Consider the following 18,604-nt stretch of genomic DNA (forward strand, 5'->3'; position numbering starts at 1 on the left):
TGTGGATAAGTAGTGACATGGAGATTTTTGTCAGCCCCCTTGGCATGTGTATTGAATGTATCAAAATCCTTACTACCAAGGCAATTTTTTAGAAAGTGTGCAGGGACCTCAGGATCAGGATGCTATAGCCAGTGTCCTTACAGGGAGGTACCAGAGAGCTTGACTGCTCCTCCATCACATGAAGACACAGCAGGAGCACACTGTCTGTGGTCCAGAAAGCCTTCAGCAGATGTGTGGATCTTGTGCTTTCCAGCCTCCAGAGCTGTTAGAAATGTTTCTCCATTGTTTATAAGGCATTGTTTGTTTGTTTGTTTGTTTACAGCAGCCTGAGTGAATTGAGACAATTACACAGCAGTGAGACTGAATTAACAGCAGGACACACAACCAAGTGGACTGGTCCTATAAAGATTGTCAAACAACCACAAACTAAGACACGTAGTAGGACCCTTTCAGGGAACGTTCCAGAACCAGCAGAACTGAACTACTTTGCTAAGGACATGCTAGCGAATGAAGGAGGAAGCTATTTTCATGGAACCAGGAGGGAGGCTCCATTTGGAGCGAGGGAGATACCCGACTCTTGTTATGGGAGGTACGGACTTTAGGGTGCTGGCAATACCTGTCTGTTGACTTGCACAGAGCTTTGCATGGCCGTTTGCTTCCCACTGGTCAGAGAACTGTACAGCCCTCGCCCCACCACACACACACACACACACACACACACACACACACACACACACACACACACACAATTACACCTTTCTCTGTGATATCTCTCAAGGCAAATGTTTCAAAACGTTGTTGTTTCACACAATTCATTTATAGCTCCCTGACACCAGTACCTCTCACCTGTCAAAGTGTGTCTGAGAGCATCTGTACATGTGTTCCTAACTCTAGCCTCTGGCTGATTCAAAAGTGAAGTTGACCGAGAGGCAGGGCAGGTAGCATTCAACAGTAACCATGAAGAAAGGGAATAGAAGGCGGACTATATATTCATTAGTATAGATTTATTCCAAGACAAGCGTTCTTCCTGTTCACAGTTTGCTTTAGAATTCACCCAGTCACCTGAATTACCTAGTAATGAAGGCGCTGGTGGCTTAATTTTCACATTAAGCTCAATTATTTGTTATCTCCAAGTGTGCCTCTCAGTATTTGTCTCTCTGCATCCACGAACCCTGTATTGTAATCCAATCTTTGATTCAGAATTGACGAAACAGTTTAATAAAAGCTTCATTTGAATATAATTAGCAAGATGTTGTATACCTACCCATTAGTAAGTGACTCAGTTGCAAGATGCTGCTTAAAAATACAACAAAGACATTTCTATCAACAAAATCAAGATTTCTGGGCTTTCTTTTTTTTAAAAATACCATTCATTTGGTATGATTTCTTTCTTTCTTTTTTTTTAAATTCCCATTGTCTGTAGCCACTCAGACTCATCGGGGGCAACATCTATTTGTGAGCCTGTTCTGTTGAAAAAGCCTCTATTTAGTGACTTATTTTTCATGTTCTGTTATGTTAATCACAGAAAGTTGAACAGACGATATTCTGTAGGCATCTTTTATGACTGAATGGTGCATTTGGGCATTTGGGCATGTGAGCGTGCATGTGTTGGGCACACTCTCCCCCTCCCCCGCAAGGCACAAGATGGGAAGATCTCAAGCTAGAGAGAAGTTAGCCAGCACCACAAGCCTGCTTGAGTGTCCCCAGGCCACTTTCCATCAATGCCTCTCATCTCCAGATCTTTCAAGTGACGCCAAACTGTGGAAAATGCTTCAGAAATGCATGACTGTCTCTCCATCCTGTTGTGACTAAACAGCTGACCCAAACAATGCCAGCTCTTTTGGAAGTTCCTCTCTCTTCACTGGCCACTGGCATCCTTACAACTATTAGCCAAGAAAGCTCACAGGACTGCATGCTGAAGGGTTACTTCTTAGATATGGTTTTAGTTTGGGGAAACGTTCCTGCAGATGGTTGCATTTTGGTGACTGAAGAGTCCTGGGTGGATGCAATGTGTCTACTAAACATCTCAGGAAAGCAGGATTAATCTCCTTAGTAGACTGCTCACTAGGTAGAACCTTCTAGTCACTGATGGTCTCATGGCTAAATTGTGGTTTATTCATAAGATGAAAGGCGTAGCCTGACTCCAACTGACTTTCCATTTCAACGACTATCATATTGCCAGCTGGCTTTGATACATGTTTATCACCCAATTAAAATGAAGAGAAAATAATATCAGTGTAGTGACACTCTGGTTCCTGTGCTAATGACGTCATACATATGTCCCATGACTTCTTCTCAGTGCCTCATAGACAGGAGTCCACTTGAGACTGGACAGACAGAAGTTAGCCAGTGCAGTGCTGAGGGCACAGGAGGACCACAAGACCATTCCATCTTGCCACCTGCTTAGACATGAGACGACCAATGTAAGGCCTGTTTGTCACACAGCTAATGTCTACTCCGGTGTGGAGGGGAACTTGCTAGTAGGTTTCGCAATTCTTGCCATCCAGTTAATCAGTTTAAAGCAGACCCAAGCCTCTCCATCATTTAAAATCTTAGTGTTTGAAGAAAATGAAGCTGTTACACATCTCTGTTGTATGCATAGTCAGTGCTGTATGAGACATGCAGTGCTAGACATACACGTTATAAGAACACTGTCTCCTGGTACAAAAGCAAATAGTGTGGAAAGAATCTTACTTTAACTTATGTTCAGTCCTATATTCTCACTTGACTGCTCTTGGCCAAATACATGGACATGTGCCATCACCTTTTTTTTCCTTTTCTCTAAATACATGTGTGCATCAAAGGACATATTATATAATTTTGATTGTTTTTGAATTTTAAAAGGTGGTGTACAACTTTAAACATTTCTGTTATGACTTGCTTTCTCCATTCGAGCATCTCTAAGATTTATCCAAAGGCTGGAGAGATGGCTCAGAGGGTAAGAGCATTGACTGGTCTTCCAGATGTCATGAGTTCAATTCCCAGCATCCACATGGTGGCTCACAACCATATATAAGGGGATCTGGTGCCCTCTTCTGTCATGCATGCAGGCAGAACACTGTATACATAATAAATAAGTACATCTTTAAAAAAGATTTTATGGAGCTGGAATTCATTTTTACTAAAAAAAGATTTTATGGAGCTGGAATTCATTTTTACTAGTTTGTTTCATTTAATAAAAACTTCAGTTGCCAGGCATGGTGTACACACCTTTAATCCCAGCACTTGGGAGGCAGAGGCAGGAGTAGCTCTGTGAGTTCGAGGCCAACCTGATCTACATAGTGAGTTCCAAGACAGTCAGAGCTATGTAGAGACCCTGTCTGTCTCAAAGACAAATCAAAACAAAACCCTTATTATTATTGCTTATGAGCGTCATTCTTAGGTATCTCCTGCTGCATGCTTAGGTTTCATGTGTACATTCTCTCTGGGGTACGCCTGTGAGGGAATGGCTGCACGTGTGGTCCCCTTTGTAAGATAAGGGCCAAGCATGAGTAGTATTTCCATACTTAGTCACACAAGGCCTTGCCATTGGTCATAAACTTTGTATTTTGGGCTCTGCATTTATGTGAACACAAATAAATTTGAGTATGTTTTACATGATTATTTGGGCATCTTTATTTCCTTTTTGCTAAATGTCTATTCACATCTTTTGTCCACATTTAACCAAACACCAAAGATCTTTGTATACTCTGGATACTATTCATTCATTGGCAGTTTTGTGTTATAGGTATTTCATGTTAGCTTTTGATCTTAGCCTTCTGAAGAGGAGTGACTCATTTTAATATAAAGAAGATGCTCAATCTTGCCTTTATAAGCAGGACTTTTCAGTTTTGTTTCTGAGATCATTAAAATTAAGCCTACAATATCACGAAGATTTTATGCTACATTCCTTGAATCTTGATTTTGGCCTTTTGATAATGTTTACTTCATCTATAATAAACTCCTTTTTCTTTTTTTACAGTAAAATAACCAGTTTAACTACTCTGATATTTTATACGTTTATTTATTTTTATTTTATGTATATGAGTGTTTCCCCTGCATGTATGTATTGGCCTCATGTGTATGCAGTGCATGCAGGGGCCTGAAGGTGTCCTTTTCTCTAGGAATGGAGTTATAGACAGTTGTGAGCTGTCTTGTGGGTGCTGAGAACTGAACCGAAGTCCTCTGTAAGAGCAGCAAGCGCTCTTAGCCTCTAAGCCATCCCTTCAGCCCATAGCTAGCCCTAATTTTTTAAGAGTATTTAATTTTTCCCGTTCACTTAAACTGTTACTTCTGTAATATCATTTAGACATTTTCAAGAGTGTCTAATTTGTTCCATTAGTCCTAAAGCCTTTACTACACTGTTTTAGTTACTATGACTAATTACAATAGCTTTAAAATACTTTCCTTTAGAAAAATTACGTGTGTGTGTGTGTGTGTGTGTGTGTGTGTACACCAGAGTGACAGTGCATGTGTGAGGCAAGAGGACAACTTTGACACTCAGTTTTCTTTCCTCCGACCATGTAGTGTGCCTCAGAGATCAAATGACTTGTCTATCACGGCAGCAAGCATCTTCACCTACTGAGACATCTCTCCTTAGTAGAGTTGTTATAATGTCTTAAAATGTGTAAAGCAAATTCCACCATCTTATTCCTTAAGTATTGATTGTTTCTATTGGGCGGTGGTGGCACAGGCCTTTAATCCCAGCACTCAGGAGGCAGAGCCAGGCGGATCTCTGTGAGTTCGAGGCCAGCCTGGTCTACCGAGTGAGTTCCAGGACAGGCTCCAAAGCTACACAGAGAAACCCTGTCTCAAAAAACAAAGAATAAAAGTCCCATCTTTCTACTTCACCACTGATCTAAAGATGTGCGTGAACACTCTATTTTAACATGTTAGCCAACGAACAGATTATTTTATTAATTTTAATGTGTGCATTCCTTTGAGCGTTTTTTTTTTTTTTTTGGTTTTTCGAGACAGGGTTTCTCTGTGTAGTTTTGCACCTTTCCTGGAGCTCACCTGGTAGCCCAGGCTGGCCTCGAACTCACAGAGATCCGCCTGGCTCTGCCTCCCGAGTGCTGGGATTAAAGGCGTGCGCCACCAACGCCCGGCCTCCTTTGAGCGTTTTGATTGTCTTGGCAGATACTCTTACTAGACACACCTAACTCAGAAGTTGTTTCTCCCATTCTAAAAGAATCATTTTATGCTGTCAGTGCTTATCACTTTAGATGCTAAATGGAAGTAGGAATACCAGGAAACAGTCCTTTTGGGTCCAGAGAAAATGGACTGATGGTTTTTCTGGGGTTTTGGTTAAGGATGCACCCTATTTGTATGAGTTTCCTAAGATTTTGTAATGGAAAATACAAACAAATTTTCTTGAACATTTTCATTGTCTCTAATTAAAAAAACCACTCATATATTGTCTTATTTGGTGTTAATGCACACTGCAATTTGAATGTCTGTGTCTCTCCCAGAGATAATGTTGGAAGTTGACCCCAAAGGCAAGAATATTGAGTGACCACTAGGATGTGACAGCCAGACAGCATCTTCCCCCAGGGGTAATAACACCAATGCCTTCTCAGGTGGGACCGGAACAGTCCTTTTTCTTCCCCCTCACTTTCTGTCAGTTGAGGTCATGGTGGTTGAGGTGCCTTCTGGGAAGCAAACACTGAGTTTCCACAGTCACCAAATTTGGTTGTACAGCATTCTAACCTCCAGAACTATAAAGAATAACTTCTATTGTTTAATTGGTGAATCTGTTTTTTTTTTGTACTTTTTTTTTTTTAGAAGAAGCAATATTAAGGCAGTTTAACTGCGAAAATGTATTTAGGGCTTCACTGTCTTATAGATTTTTATCTATAATTGTGTGGTTTTTATATTTAAGTTAGACTTGCCTCATAGAAATTACTCACTCCAGTAAGGCTTTGTCCTTAGCAAGCTACTAAAACTGTACTTATTAAAACTTCCGCCGGGCGGTGGTGGCGCACGCCTTTAATCCCAGCACTCGGGAGGCAGAGGCAGGCGGATCTCTGTGAGTTCGAGGCCAGCCTGGGCTACCAAGTGAGCTCCAGGAAAGGCGCAAAGCTACACAGAGAAACCCTGTCTCGAAAAACCAAAAAAAAAAAAAAAACCAAAAAAAAAAAAAAAAAACTTCCAATATTTTATCAGTCAATTCATATTACTTATTTAATTGGTGTGTGTTTGTGTGTGTGTGTGTGTGTGTGTGTGTGTGTGTGTGTGTGTGTTTGTGTTCATGAGCCACAAAGCATGTATGGAGGCCAGAGAACAAGAGAGAAGTCAGTTCTTTCTTTCTACCATGTGAGTGTTAGGGATTAAACCCAGGTGGTCAGGCTTGGAGACAAGTGTCTTTATCTACTGAGGCATCTTGCCAGCCCCCATGGTCAACTATCAAACTAATATTACTCTATAGCAGCATGAGGCCTGATAACTGTGAGAGGTTCCAGCACGAACTTCAGACTTGTCTTCCTCCTTTCACATGGGTGTTTTTCTGGTTTCCTTTGCTGGGTCTCCTTCTTTTCTCAGTCTTCCTATCTTTGGAGTGTTCAAATCCATAATACTCACTTATACCCCTTCTTTTTTCTATCACAATAATAAACGGTGACTTTAGGCTCATGTTCTGATGACCATCCCTAGAACATCTCCCTCTCTCTCTATTTCCAGGCACATACTTAACATAGTCACTTGGACATCTCAACACCAATTCGTCTATGACTGAACTTCAACCGTCTCTCTCATAATTCTACCCATTATTATCAATGCCATACTCCACTCCACTGCTTGTTTTTCAGGCTGCTGCCTTATTCAGTATGAGCAACTTGAAGCTGGGAATGAATTTCATTCATCTTTAAATCCCTTGTACCTTGCACACAGCTGCTATTCACTAAGTATTATATTTATTTACTTGCCTTTGGGGGAAAATGAATAGATGACTAAGCAAATGAGTAACCACATATAAAATGGGATTTTAAACAATTCACTTGCTTACATTTATGAGGTTTTAGTCTTGTTTCTGAGTTGTGTTTATCATTCCAGATTAGTCGAAGCTATGCAAGTCTGTCGTGAAACACACAAGGACACAGATGACTGTGTGCATCACACCCACCCAACCACGGGGAGCTCATTTATGTCTGAAATAAAAAACAAAAGACACGGAGCTTTGTTTCTCTTTTATTGCAACCCATTGCAAGGTCAAAAGATTCACAGAAATATAGAAACTACAAACTGTGTGAATTTTCTTTATCCACTCAAAAGGACATTAAATACAAAGGACCAGACTTTCCACTACAGCAATATATTTCATAGGCTTTATTCTGAAAATACTGTTGACATTTGGAGAGGATAAAAAGCCCTGCATTAAATGTGTTCACATGTATTTATGACAGTCTAAGCAAAAAAAGGACCTGTATTGCCCAGACAAAGTATTTTAGGCCTCATTTCAAAGCGTCTAATGAGAGCACATTCAACAACCTCCACAGCATCACTCGAGGTGACGCTTTTCTTGGCTGTTTTTTCTTTTTTATGAGATTAATACTTTGAGGCTGGATATGATATTTCTAGGTTTCTATAAATGAACCAAAGCAGTTTTCTGAGTTCTGCTGCATCAGGCTTTCTGTATTAGTCAGCATTTTAGAGAGTAAATGTAGCCCCCCACCCCCCAAGCTAAAGCATGTTATAGTGCCGGACTTCAGTTTCAAAGAATGCAACATTTACAAAATTAATCATACACTCTGAAACCAGTGACAACGTAACTGCAGACTCCGGAGACGATTACAACTCTGGACTGAAATTGTACCATCTATATCAAAGATGACTTTCCCTTCTTCTGCCTTTCTGTAACTATTTAAAATATAGTGTGACATATATAAAAATTAAACTTTTGCTTATTCACTCAAACCACTATTACTATACATACAGTCTTATAAATTAGTTTTGGGTTAAAAACCAGTTAAAATATTATGAAATAACATTTTTTAGTAGTGGAGAAATGGGTATAAAATGATATAGTTCAATGTATAAGAAGAAATGCAGTTTTCTAATGGTAAACAGCTTTTTCTTAGACAAATTTTATTCCCTTCAAATTAAAATAGCAATCTGTTTGGTTGTGAAAAAAATATTCCTGGTACTTCCTCAGTATATTTATTTTTAATTGATTGGAATTAAAACAAAAAAAATGCAACATCAGAAGCATGTTGACATACTCGAAGGAAACAAACAGTTTCTACAGAAAAGTACTCATTATACACTATGTGAATGGCATTCCAATGTAAGGCTGCTTTCAGCTTCTTATGGCTCGGATCTCTTCAGCAGCATTGGAATTTATAGGAAATAAAGCCAAACCTCATTATAATCGTTAAAAGACCAAAGACCACATAAGGGGAGAATAAATAGCAAGTTCAAAAGTCAAGGTTTTGCTTCTCCTACTATGAGAGATAATCACTCTTTAGCTTAAAAAGGCTCCCTGCAGCCTGATTACAGATCTAGACACAGGAGAGGTTACTGGAGCCCGAGTCCCTACAATGAATTAACTGTAAAGATGTGTGAAATCAAAACACATACTCATTTTCTGATAGGTACTGAGATAACTAAATGCTGATAATATTTAATTAAACTAAAATACTTATTTCTGGCAAGTGTAAACAGAATCTTAATGAACAGATTTTCTAAATCTCTCCTTAACTCATACATTAGCTAACAGTAGATCTTTGCAGTAGTGTAAGAACTATTCAAAATTATAACATGCATATATCCAAAAAACCTGTTCTAAATCCCAAAGCAAAAGAAAATATTCAATAGGAAGATTTCTACTTACATCTCATTCATTAATCTTCTACCAATGTGACTACTCCACCTTAGAATATATTTTCATAATTACCAAAATTACCAAAATAATGAAATGATCTGTAAAATTTTTAAAATAACTGCACACCATTAATTACATTCGTGGCTTCAATGTGGATAATGTTAAGATTAGCCCCAAATGTCACTAAAATATACCCTGACCAGTAACTACTCACCAAGTAAAAGCTAACACAGTGTTAATGTAAAACCAACTAAAATATTTATTACTCAATAGAATGCATTTACAGAATAATGAATAATTAACTTTTGTGAGCTGGCCAGGGGACATCAGATTGTTGCCTCCATATACAAATTTACAAAAGGCTTTATTCTCTCTAGTTCCTAAGTTACCGACAAGACAGCAAGTTGACCACCTGTGGGCCCAGTGACTCAGGCATTACCATGAGGAATGGCATGCTCCCGCCAATGGCCGCCCTCCAGGGAGGTCCCTCTGCCAGGAAATAACTTGTTCAGAAATTCCCGTAGCATGTGTGCACAGGCATGCGGACACGTGAGAGGGGGACTGCACGTGTGTTCCGGGGTTTTGAAGGGTCCTAGTCTCCAGGCTTCCAGTTAGAGCAACATCACCTCTGTTCGGCCTTACCACAAAAGAAAGCCTTTGGCCGAGCATCTCCAAGACGCGGCAGAACTTACAAGCTCAAAATACTACACCCAGTTTTCTGACTTGAGATTTCACAAAGTCTTTTTTAGAGAAATAAACTTTTGAATTCCTTTTTGGTGGTTTCCGCAATCTTCCATTTTTAGGAAAGCGAGCCCGCTCACCTGGGGGACGTAACAAGTGCACTTACACTATGCGGTGTGCAAACGAGACACAAACATAACACAGGCTCAGACACGGACAGGTGGTGGTTAAAACCTTCCCGAAAGAGTCCCTATCCCAGCCCTGCCCTGCCCACCGCTTCTCTGGCCGGCTCAACAACCTGAGTAGGCCCAGGCATGGGCAAGAGCGTTAGGAGGAGGCGGCAGACATGTTGGGGGTCCAGCCCATCTGGTAGGCTCTCTCCAAGGTCCTCTTGCAATCCTGCAGAACGGTGCTGAAGGTGATGTGGGGGTACTGCTGTACCAGCTGCTCGACGGTCACTTCATTGACCTGTGAGCAAAGAAGAACCATCGTCAGACACAGAGGTCACCAGCAAACACCATGCCGCCGGCCGGGCTCATGAGGGTACTGTGGTGACGGACAATGCAACAAGGAAGCCCGCTCTCTCCCTTTCCTTTCCGCTCAGCAGCGTGAGGAAGGGTTTGCTGGACACATATGTTTTCCTTTAGTCTGACATCTCTGATTTCTCAGCGCTGCACCTGCTCCTGTGGATCTGTAATTAAACATGATGTCATGAAATCAAATGTACCCGCTAAACATAAATGACTAAATGACCGTGACCTGCCAAGACCTCAACAACGACCATTAGAAACACAGAGCCCGGGGAGGAAGGAAACAGTAAGACTGCATTTTCATGTACCTTTGACTTCCTCACCCACAGGAGAGCCTTTTTAGGATGAACACTTTACAATGAGGGGGAGATACACAGGATTCTAGATAGAAGTGCAAGGGAAAATGTTTATTTTTCTTCCCTTTAAATGTTAAGACATCGCAAACCTCAAGTCCCTCTGTGAGAAGGGCTGAAATGTGAGGAATCAATAATTAAAACATACATGGCTGGCAGGTCAGGGATGGCCCCAGCAGACCTTAGCCATCAAAGAATCCACCTTGATTCTTGATTAGACAAGGCAATCAGACAGGCCTAATTAAAACTAACACCTTTACAATTGCTGTGCTGTGAAGGGATTAATTTGTCAATTATTTTTAAGCTGATTGCAGTTCATATCACAGAAGTAGACAGCTTCCTTCATCCTTTAGATAAATAAATGATTAACCTAAGAACCACAACTTATAGGTAGCTTTATTTAAAATCTTTATTGAACACTTGGGCATTTTCGAATGCATCAATATTTCATTTGTACTGTGTAAGCGATACTGAGTTAAGTCTGAAGATATTTGTGGTAAACATTTTTGAGCATCCCTCTTGATATTCATTATTGAAAATTATCACCACCACAAGAAAAGCAAAACAAAACGCCCAAACCTGAACAATCCTAGAAGCCCTTGCTGTTAGTCTTGAAGGTATGCTTAGAAGAATCATGACATGGAGTTTGCTTATCCGCACTTTTCTAAATAGGTGATTCGAAAGTTAGGTAGGCTGTTATTCTTGTTTAATACTGAGAATTGCTATTTTCACATTGTGCTGGTGACAATCTTCTTCAGGGTTTAAGACAGGGTCATGCGATACAGGCTGTCATCAAGCACAAGATGCTAAATATTCCAAGAGCTGGTATCATAGGTATATACCACCATGCCCAGCTATCAGGAAATTTCTCTAGTGATGATGTGCTTGGTCAAATCCTGCTTTCTTTTTTTTTTTTAATTTATTATTGGATTCCTCAGCTATGAAAATGAGATCAAGGGACTTACACTATAGACTGTTGTAAGGCTGAGATGTAATCTTATGCCGAGCATCATGATTGACATAAGAGCCCCCTAAATGGCAGTCCTGGTTATTGAAGCAGGTACTCAATGGAGAGTTACTGAATGTAAGAGTTAACTAGGGATGTATGGGATAACCCTGTTTTTGCAGTGCTAATCGGTATCATTCCATTTTTAGATGTATCTAAAGTCCATCTTCATAATGGTGGTCACAATACTTTCAAGATAACAACCACTGCAAGAGTAATCTTTAGGACATACTTCACAGGCAAGAAGACTGTCCTACTTGATGATCTCTAGAGCCAGCAGCCCAGCTTCCGGAACTGTGGACTGTGACCCCCAAAAGAGTTGTATAGCTGAATGTGAGAGTTTTAAAGTCTGGCAGCAGATGGTTTCTGAGCGTTCAAGGGCTGAATATTGATTTAAAATTAAATGCTAATTGGATTGGAGATGTTTCTGGCAGCGCTTGTCCGTATTGTGTAGCGTGTGTTCACGGAGGCCCTGGGTCCTGAACCCACAGCAGTCCAACTTTGTACTGTGTATGGCAGCGAGGAAGGCTGCCTGAAACTCACGGTCTCAGAGCAGAGACTACTCTGCTATGAGCTGCAGTATCGGTACTGCACATTCAAGGTTTTCTGCTCTTACAGCTACATAATGGTTTAATTACTGCAAACAAAGACCTTTTTTCTATTTTTCTACCACCAACCCTTAGCATGTAAGTGTCAAATTAGTATATATTTGGATTGTGTTGTGTTAGAATGTTTGATTTTTAAGAACTGTTAAGTCTGAGTTTCATTTTTAAAAAATCATAAATGAATTTTGGTATGGGATTAGGCCAACCTCCAATAATTTCTAAAATGGCTCTGGACATATTTCAGCCGTTGTGAACTACAGATATGTATTTATGTCTCTATCATAGGCAATTATAAAAATCTAAGTCTCAGTCAATCTTAAAAATACTGAAGATGTTCTATGACACACAGTAGCAAACACTCAGCCAAGATTTCATTCTCAGAACAAGCACACCCACCTCATCAGGGGGAAACTTGCTTTCACCTTTTAAAAAGCATTAAAATTATTTGTATGCCAAAGTATAATTTTTTTTTTTTTTTTTTTTTTTTTTTTTTTTGTTTTTCGAGACATGGTTTCTCTGTGTAGCTTTGTGCCTTTCCTGGAGCTCACTTGGTAGCCCAGGCTGGCCTCGAGCTCACAAAGATCCGCCTGCCTCTGCCTCCCAAGTGCTGGGATTAAAGGCGTGTGCCACCACGCCTGGCACCTAAAGTATTATTTTTAAATGAATTTTTTCTGTGATCTCTGACCAGTAACTGTTTGAGTTATAGACCTATTTTATTAATGTATATGCTCGGGGTAATGTAACATCCTATATGATGAAAAGAGCTGTGAGTCGCTAGGGTTTGTGAAGGTCTGTTCCACAGGCCTGGCAGGTTGAAGACCTCTGTATCAGGGGACTGTGTTCCTCACACACTTGGATGAAAGCAGGCTTCTCTAGGAGAGTGCAGAAGCCATGTGAGTCAGAGAGAGCACTGGGAAAAGAGAGGCAAGTCCACGCAGTCCACAGCACTTAGCAGGAAGGAACCAACTAAAACCAGCCAAGAAAGGTGGGGCAGAGCGCACTTATAGCTCCTTTTCTAATCCACACACGGGCAAGGACGGTTTTGTGCATAGGGCTGACAGGCAATTTCTTTGGGAGAACCAGTTTTTAAAAAGAAAAAAAATACCAGTGCATAACTTCTCCAGAAAGAGAGATATAATTTACCTTAAGCAAACCCGATGCACAGAGACATGGATTTACGAAGTATATAAATTAGGTAATGATTTTTCACATTAGTAAAGCCTTTCATGGGAGGGTTAATTTATTTCATCAGCTCCACTAATACACTTTCTTTTATTTAACAGAGTTCAATTTATCTATTTCTTTTTCATGAAGTAAGGTACACCTGTATTTTAGAACAGTGGTGCCATGGGAATTTTCTGGCTTTCATAGGTTATAGGGAAGAACAAGCAACAAGGTAATGGTGGTCCTCAGTAGACAATTTGTGTCTTCTAAGCGACCCTTTTGGTAACTGCGCCCTGTAAATTCCGGAAGCCAAAGCAGAGAAGAACATGCAAAAACATCCCATTTTAGACCTTTCCTGGGGAAATGTTACGCAGGGAGATTGCGGCGTATGCTCACAACAGGGAAGGTTCTATTTTTTACTTAGAATGTCTCCTGGCGGTTCGATGGCGGATTTTGTTGACTTTATGTTCACTGGCTCCTCAGAAGTACATATGATGCTTTACTTCTTGTAGAGACTCTAAAAGTGCTCTGGTGTCGTAGAAGAGCTTGAGCTTGGTGTAGGTACCAGGAGAAACCAAATCACCTTTGATCTTATGCTGACATGCACATGTCTGCAGAAAATTTGCCATGTGCCATTTCACTTGCTAAGGTGAAGGAAAGTTATCTAACTTACAAAAAGTATGTAATATAAATGGGGAAGTAAAGGTTTTTAAACAAAATCCCTCATAATAGCTTTCCTTAAAGTTCAATTTCCTTTTCTTTCTTTCTTTCTTTTTCTTTTTTTGAAAACTATCAATGGTAACTAATTTACTTCACATGAAATTTGGAAAATGAAGTGTCTTCCTAAAGAAAAAAACTCAGAAATGTTATTTGGAGAAATTACTGTGATTAAAAGGAAAAAAAGCATATGCCCCAGGTTTTTAAAAAGTATACAAGAAAGATTAGATTTTTATCATTCGCTCCAAAGACAGCATAACCATGATCTACATTTTCAAGATTATTATAACTCTTTCTAAGGTAGTACAATTTGTCTGGTATTTTAATCTATTTTGAGTTAACATCTATTAGCACCTTTTGAAAATGTGAGGCAATTCGCCATGCTAATTAAGGTAAATCGTACCATAGTTTCAGTATATTGCTGCTACTGTTGCTGCTACAGAGGGGTGAGGAGAGAACCTCAGAGTTCCAGAGATCCAGTTTCAACAGCCCTCCCTGCCTTTCCTTCTTATCATGGCCTCATCAACACCATCAACAGGAAGTTCCTGGTAAGTACAAACCTAGGCTAGAATTCAACTATTCCAAAAAACAGAAGATCTGATAAAATATGCCGAAGAAACCACAAACATTCCTCATCACACCACAAGAAATGCTTGTCGGAGGCAAGAACCATGATATTGGAACATAGTCGGTCAACATGAAGAAACTACTCCAAGTGACTGGGTTCTTCGAATTTTTTTTTGAAAAACTTTTTTTTGTGTGTGATGCATGCATGTGACAAATATGTCACATGTGATACATGCAAATATGTGTGCGTGGGTGGCCACGTGTGGAGGTCAGAAGGGATGCTGGGTGCTTTCCTCCATCACTCTGATTGCTTTGACACAGGGTTTCTCACTGAACAGGAATTGCCATGTTGGCTAGCGGGCTGGCCAATAAGCCTCTGGCATCCGTTCATCTCCATCCCCCAACACTAGGGTTACAGACACACACACACACGGGAAGCCTTCGATGCTGGTGACTTGAACTCATGTCTTCAGGTTTGCAGAACTAGTTCTTTTACTCACTGACCCATCTATCTCTTCAGTCCAAAGTAGTTTTCTCTTTAGTGGCGAAAGTTCTGGTCCAGTCTGCGATAGTGATAATAGCATTTATTACTTTATACCCCGACTATAAGCTCCTTGACAACAAGGAGTCCGTGACAACACACACCGTCTGCTATTCTCATCCACCTAAGGTGCAGGTTCTACAAGGCCGTCGTGTTTTGTTTTCAGACCCTGGCAGCTCTGCAGCCTGTGGCACAGGCCTACTAGGCAGTACATACTCAGTGCACGTTTGCTGGCTCAGTGAATCCAGGAGTTTAGGAGAATTTGTTCTGAGTAAATAAAGGGGAACATGTGGGTACTGTGTCAAGTAGAGGTTAACTCTGTTACCAGACTGTCATTTATGATGGGGATACCTAAAGTCTTGACCTGACCTCGGTCCAAGTCCTTTAACAACACTCCTGCTCATCCCGACCCTTGGGTTTTATTGTTTTCTCTCCAACACCACTAGGTACCTCTTTTCAAAAACACCTCCCCAGGAGTTGAGTGACCTTGCACTCAATGGTGGTAGAGAAACTGTTGCTGGGTACAAGGCTGTTGGGCAACTCTACGAAATGACTGGACTGTACTTTGGGTTGGCTGAGGGCATCAACAGTCAATTCCTCCTTCAATATCAGTTACACACACTACAAAGGGAGACAGGTTAATAATCTTGGGTATCAGCAGGTTTCCAATACTTCACAAACCCTACAGCTCAGAAGACTTGATGGTTTAGCGTGCAGCATTGGCCGCTTCCTTAAGGTGGTCAGCTCAAGAAGGCCTGAAGGAAAGTCTGAAAATTTCAAGGCATTGAAGGTCTCTTCTGATGCTATAGCTATTTGGTGGCAGAGAGAATAAATCAATGCCGCTGGTACCTTTTCTTTTGGGGGAGGGGGATGCTTCAGAAACTGCTATGGCTTTGCTTCTCCACGGTGTAATGGAGTAGAGTAGCTTTCTTTAGCTGTTATCGTTGGTTCTGTTGACACCATGGTGTTTGCAGAACAGGACACATGCAGCAGACAGTGCAGTCTGAGGCATACAGAAATTACGAACCCTAACTGCCCCACATCCTCACTGTGGATCAGATTTCATGTGGTGGGAGAAGACAGAAGTAAGCTCTTTAGGGTTCAACTTGGCAAAATATTTAAAAGTTTGTCTCAATCTTTTCACCCTAATGAGAATAATAAAACAAAAGTACAGGCTTGTTCTCGTCAGCCTTGTGCCCAGCAGCAGTTTCTCTACCACCATTAGGGGTGCGAAATCACTAAACTGGGAGGGTGTTTCTGCAGAGGTACCTAGTGATGTTGGAGAGAAAGCAACCTCTAGGACTGGAGGGGAGTGACAGAGTGAACATCAGCCACTTTCCAGTTGTGTGCATGCCAACACGACATGCCATGCATGCCATGTGGTGCAGTCGGAATCAGTAGTTCACAGAGTAAGCCAGCCAGAAATGGTAGCTAGGATTTGAACTCAGGATCTTAATACACAGTGCTCTCTGGGTTGAATGCCCCCTGTCACCTGGGTAACAGTGTTGCCCATGAACTGTCAGCGAGGCTTGACTGCTCGTCTGCCCTGTAAAAGGCTTTCTAACATTCAAAGCAAAGATCCCAGTTGGGATATAAACACACTTCCAAGGACTTGACAATCTCTTCCACAGAGCTGTTCTGACGAACAATGGATGCCACTGGCCCGCAGAGACTGTTGTGGGTCTGTGGTTTCGAGAGCTAATCCAATGTGGTTAAACGGGGTGAAGCTCGGGCCTAAAGCAAGGGCCCTTCTGACAAAGCCAACTAGGGCCACACCAGAACCGGCACGGCCTTCTCTCCCACCTTTGCTCGAAATGTTTCCTCATGTTCCACAGAGAGAATGGCCAGCGAGACAGATATGGGCTGTGGTCTCCTGGAGCTCATAACACAGCAGGGAGACAGGTAATTACAGCAGCAGCAGCAAAAGCTGCGAGGAATTTTCAGGAGACATGCAAGATGTCACAGAAGGAAGTCCACAGCAGGCACGCCAGTGGTGTTGGGAAATGCCTCCCCAAAGACGGGACGTTTGCATGGACTTTGAAAAACACGGTGTCAGTCTGTGTGTCCCGGGCATTAAACGTATACATGTTGTGCAGATAAGGAGGGAAGCCAGCCTAAGAGGTATTATAATAGAACCGCCTGTTTTCTACTTTGTAAACTGCAGTGTGCCTCTTGTTCCCGGTCGCGGTGCTCCGAGGAGGTGAAAGGTGAAGGAAACGTCCCTCTGCGCAGGAGGAAAATGCTCACAGGGCATCTGTGACGGTGCTGCACAGAGCACACTCAGGGCCTGCCTCCCAATTCAGAACTCCTGTCCTGATGCTGGCATGTCACTGTTCACAGACTCCCTGGGCAATGTCACTCAATGCTAACAGCCCTTGGGGCTAACTCCAGGCAGCCCAGAGGCAGAGTGTTGTCTCTGGGGCAATAGACCCTGGAGTCTGCTTGTGTTTGCTGGATCTCTGGGAAACGAGACTGGAGATCCATGGTATTCACTGGGTGCCAGCGAGAGTCTCTAGACACTCACTCTTGTGCTCTTTCAGCTGGTTCCCAGCGGCTCCAAGATGGACACATACTGAAAATGGTGAATAGTTATGGGAAGTTAAGTGCCACCCGAAATCTGCCTGTGATGTGATGGGCCAGCAAAGTGCAGTTTAAGCTGATTTATGCAGGACAAGAAGATATTATTTTCCCCCTTGGTGCTGGTGGTTGAACCAGGACACACTGGGCAGCTAGGCAAGGGATCCACCATGGAGATTTACCATCAGCCCTGAGCAGAGAGGGAAACACCAGCTGATGGACTGATTTTCCCTAGGACCTGCCATAGCTAACAACATGCATCCGTTCTCTAAGGAACTACACAGATCTTAATGAATCTGTTTCCATCTCCGTGCAGCAGGATTCTTCCTGTTGTTGGTTTAGTGACAAGCCACATTTTGCTGTGGTTTCCCTATGGGCAAAACAGGAAACGAGGAATTCAATACCACTTGTATCTCTTTTGTTCGACAGCGAGGCGAGTCTTAGAGCCCTGTTCCCTGGCTCTGTTGTATAAGTAGCTTCTCCTTTCTCACTTTATCCAAGGCTCCTGAGCCCCACAGTGATGCATACATAACAAATACATGATACGTGCTTCCCGGTGTGGGATGAATTAAACTATGTCTGCCATCGGGAACAGACAAGAACATAGTGGTTGCCCTCCGCAATGACTAAAAGAACAACCAGGGGGCTCTTTAAAGTCCTGGTGCCCAGGCCATCTCCAAGGCAACTGCATCAGTCTTTGTGAGGGATCAGTGTTTGGAGGCTCTCGGGAGATGCAGGCGGCACAGGTGGGGGAAACAGGTGATCCCTGCCACTGGCACCTGAGAGCAAGAAATAAAAGCAACAAACACGTCCCCATCCCTTCCCGTGATGCCCTCCTCACTGCACTGACTACAGGAGCTGGAGAAAGGAACTTCTTCCTGTGGGCTACGGTCACCTTTTTCAAATATTCATTGCTGCACCTCACAGAAGGTGCGTTCTTTGAGTGTGTTAAATATGCGTGGGTATGTCCTCTTTCCGTGCCTAGCCTCGGGTCTCTAACTGGTCATCGCTGACTTTCCCTGCAGCTAATGGGAAGCAAACAGAGAGCCTGGAAATCCAGTTCTCA

The 18,604-nt window shown here is 41.9% G+C and overlaps 1 protein-coding gene across 1 annotated transcript in view; it reads right to left on the minus strand.

Annotated features, from left to right (window-relative positions):
- Nucleotides 1–7,151: 7,151 nt before the first annotated feature.
- Nucleotides 7,152–18,604, minus strand: part of Fbxl17 (F-box and leucine rich repeat protein 17) — a 450,353-nt gene continuing 438,900 nt past the window's right edge. The window contains exon 9 of the mRNA XM_028874005.2: nt 7,152–9,946. Within this exon, the coding sequence (XP_028729838.1) occupies nt 9,806–9,946 (141 nt within the window). The 3' untranslated portion in view covers nt 7,152–9,805. The remainder of the gene's footprint in view (nt 9,947–18,604) is intronic.

Source organism: Peromyscus leucopus, chromosome 13, assembly GCF_004664715.2.
Source record: "Peromyscus leucopus breed LL Stock chromosome 13, UCI_PerLeu_2.1, whole genome shotgun sequence".
Lineage (NCBI taxonomy): Eukaryota > Metazoa > Chordata > Mammalia > Rodentia > Cricetidae > Peromyscus > Peromyscus leucopus.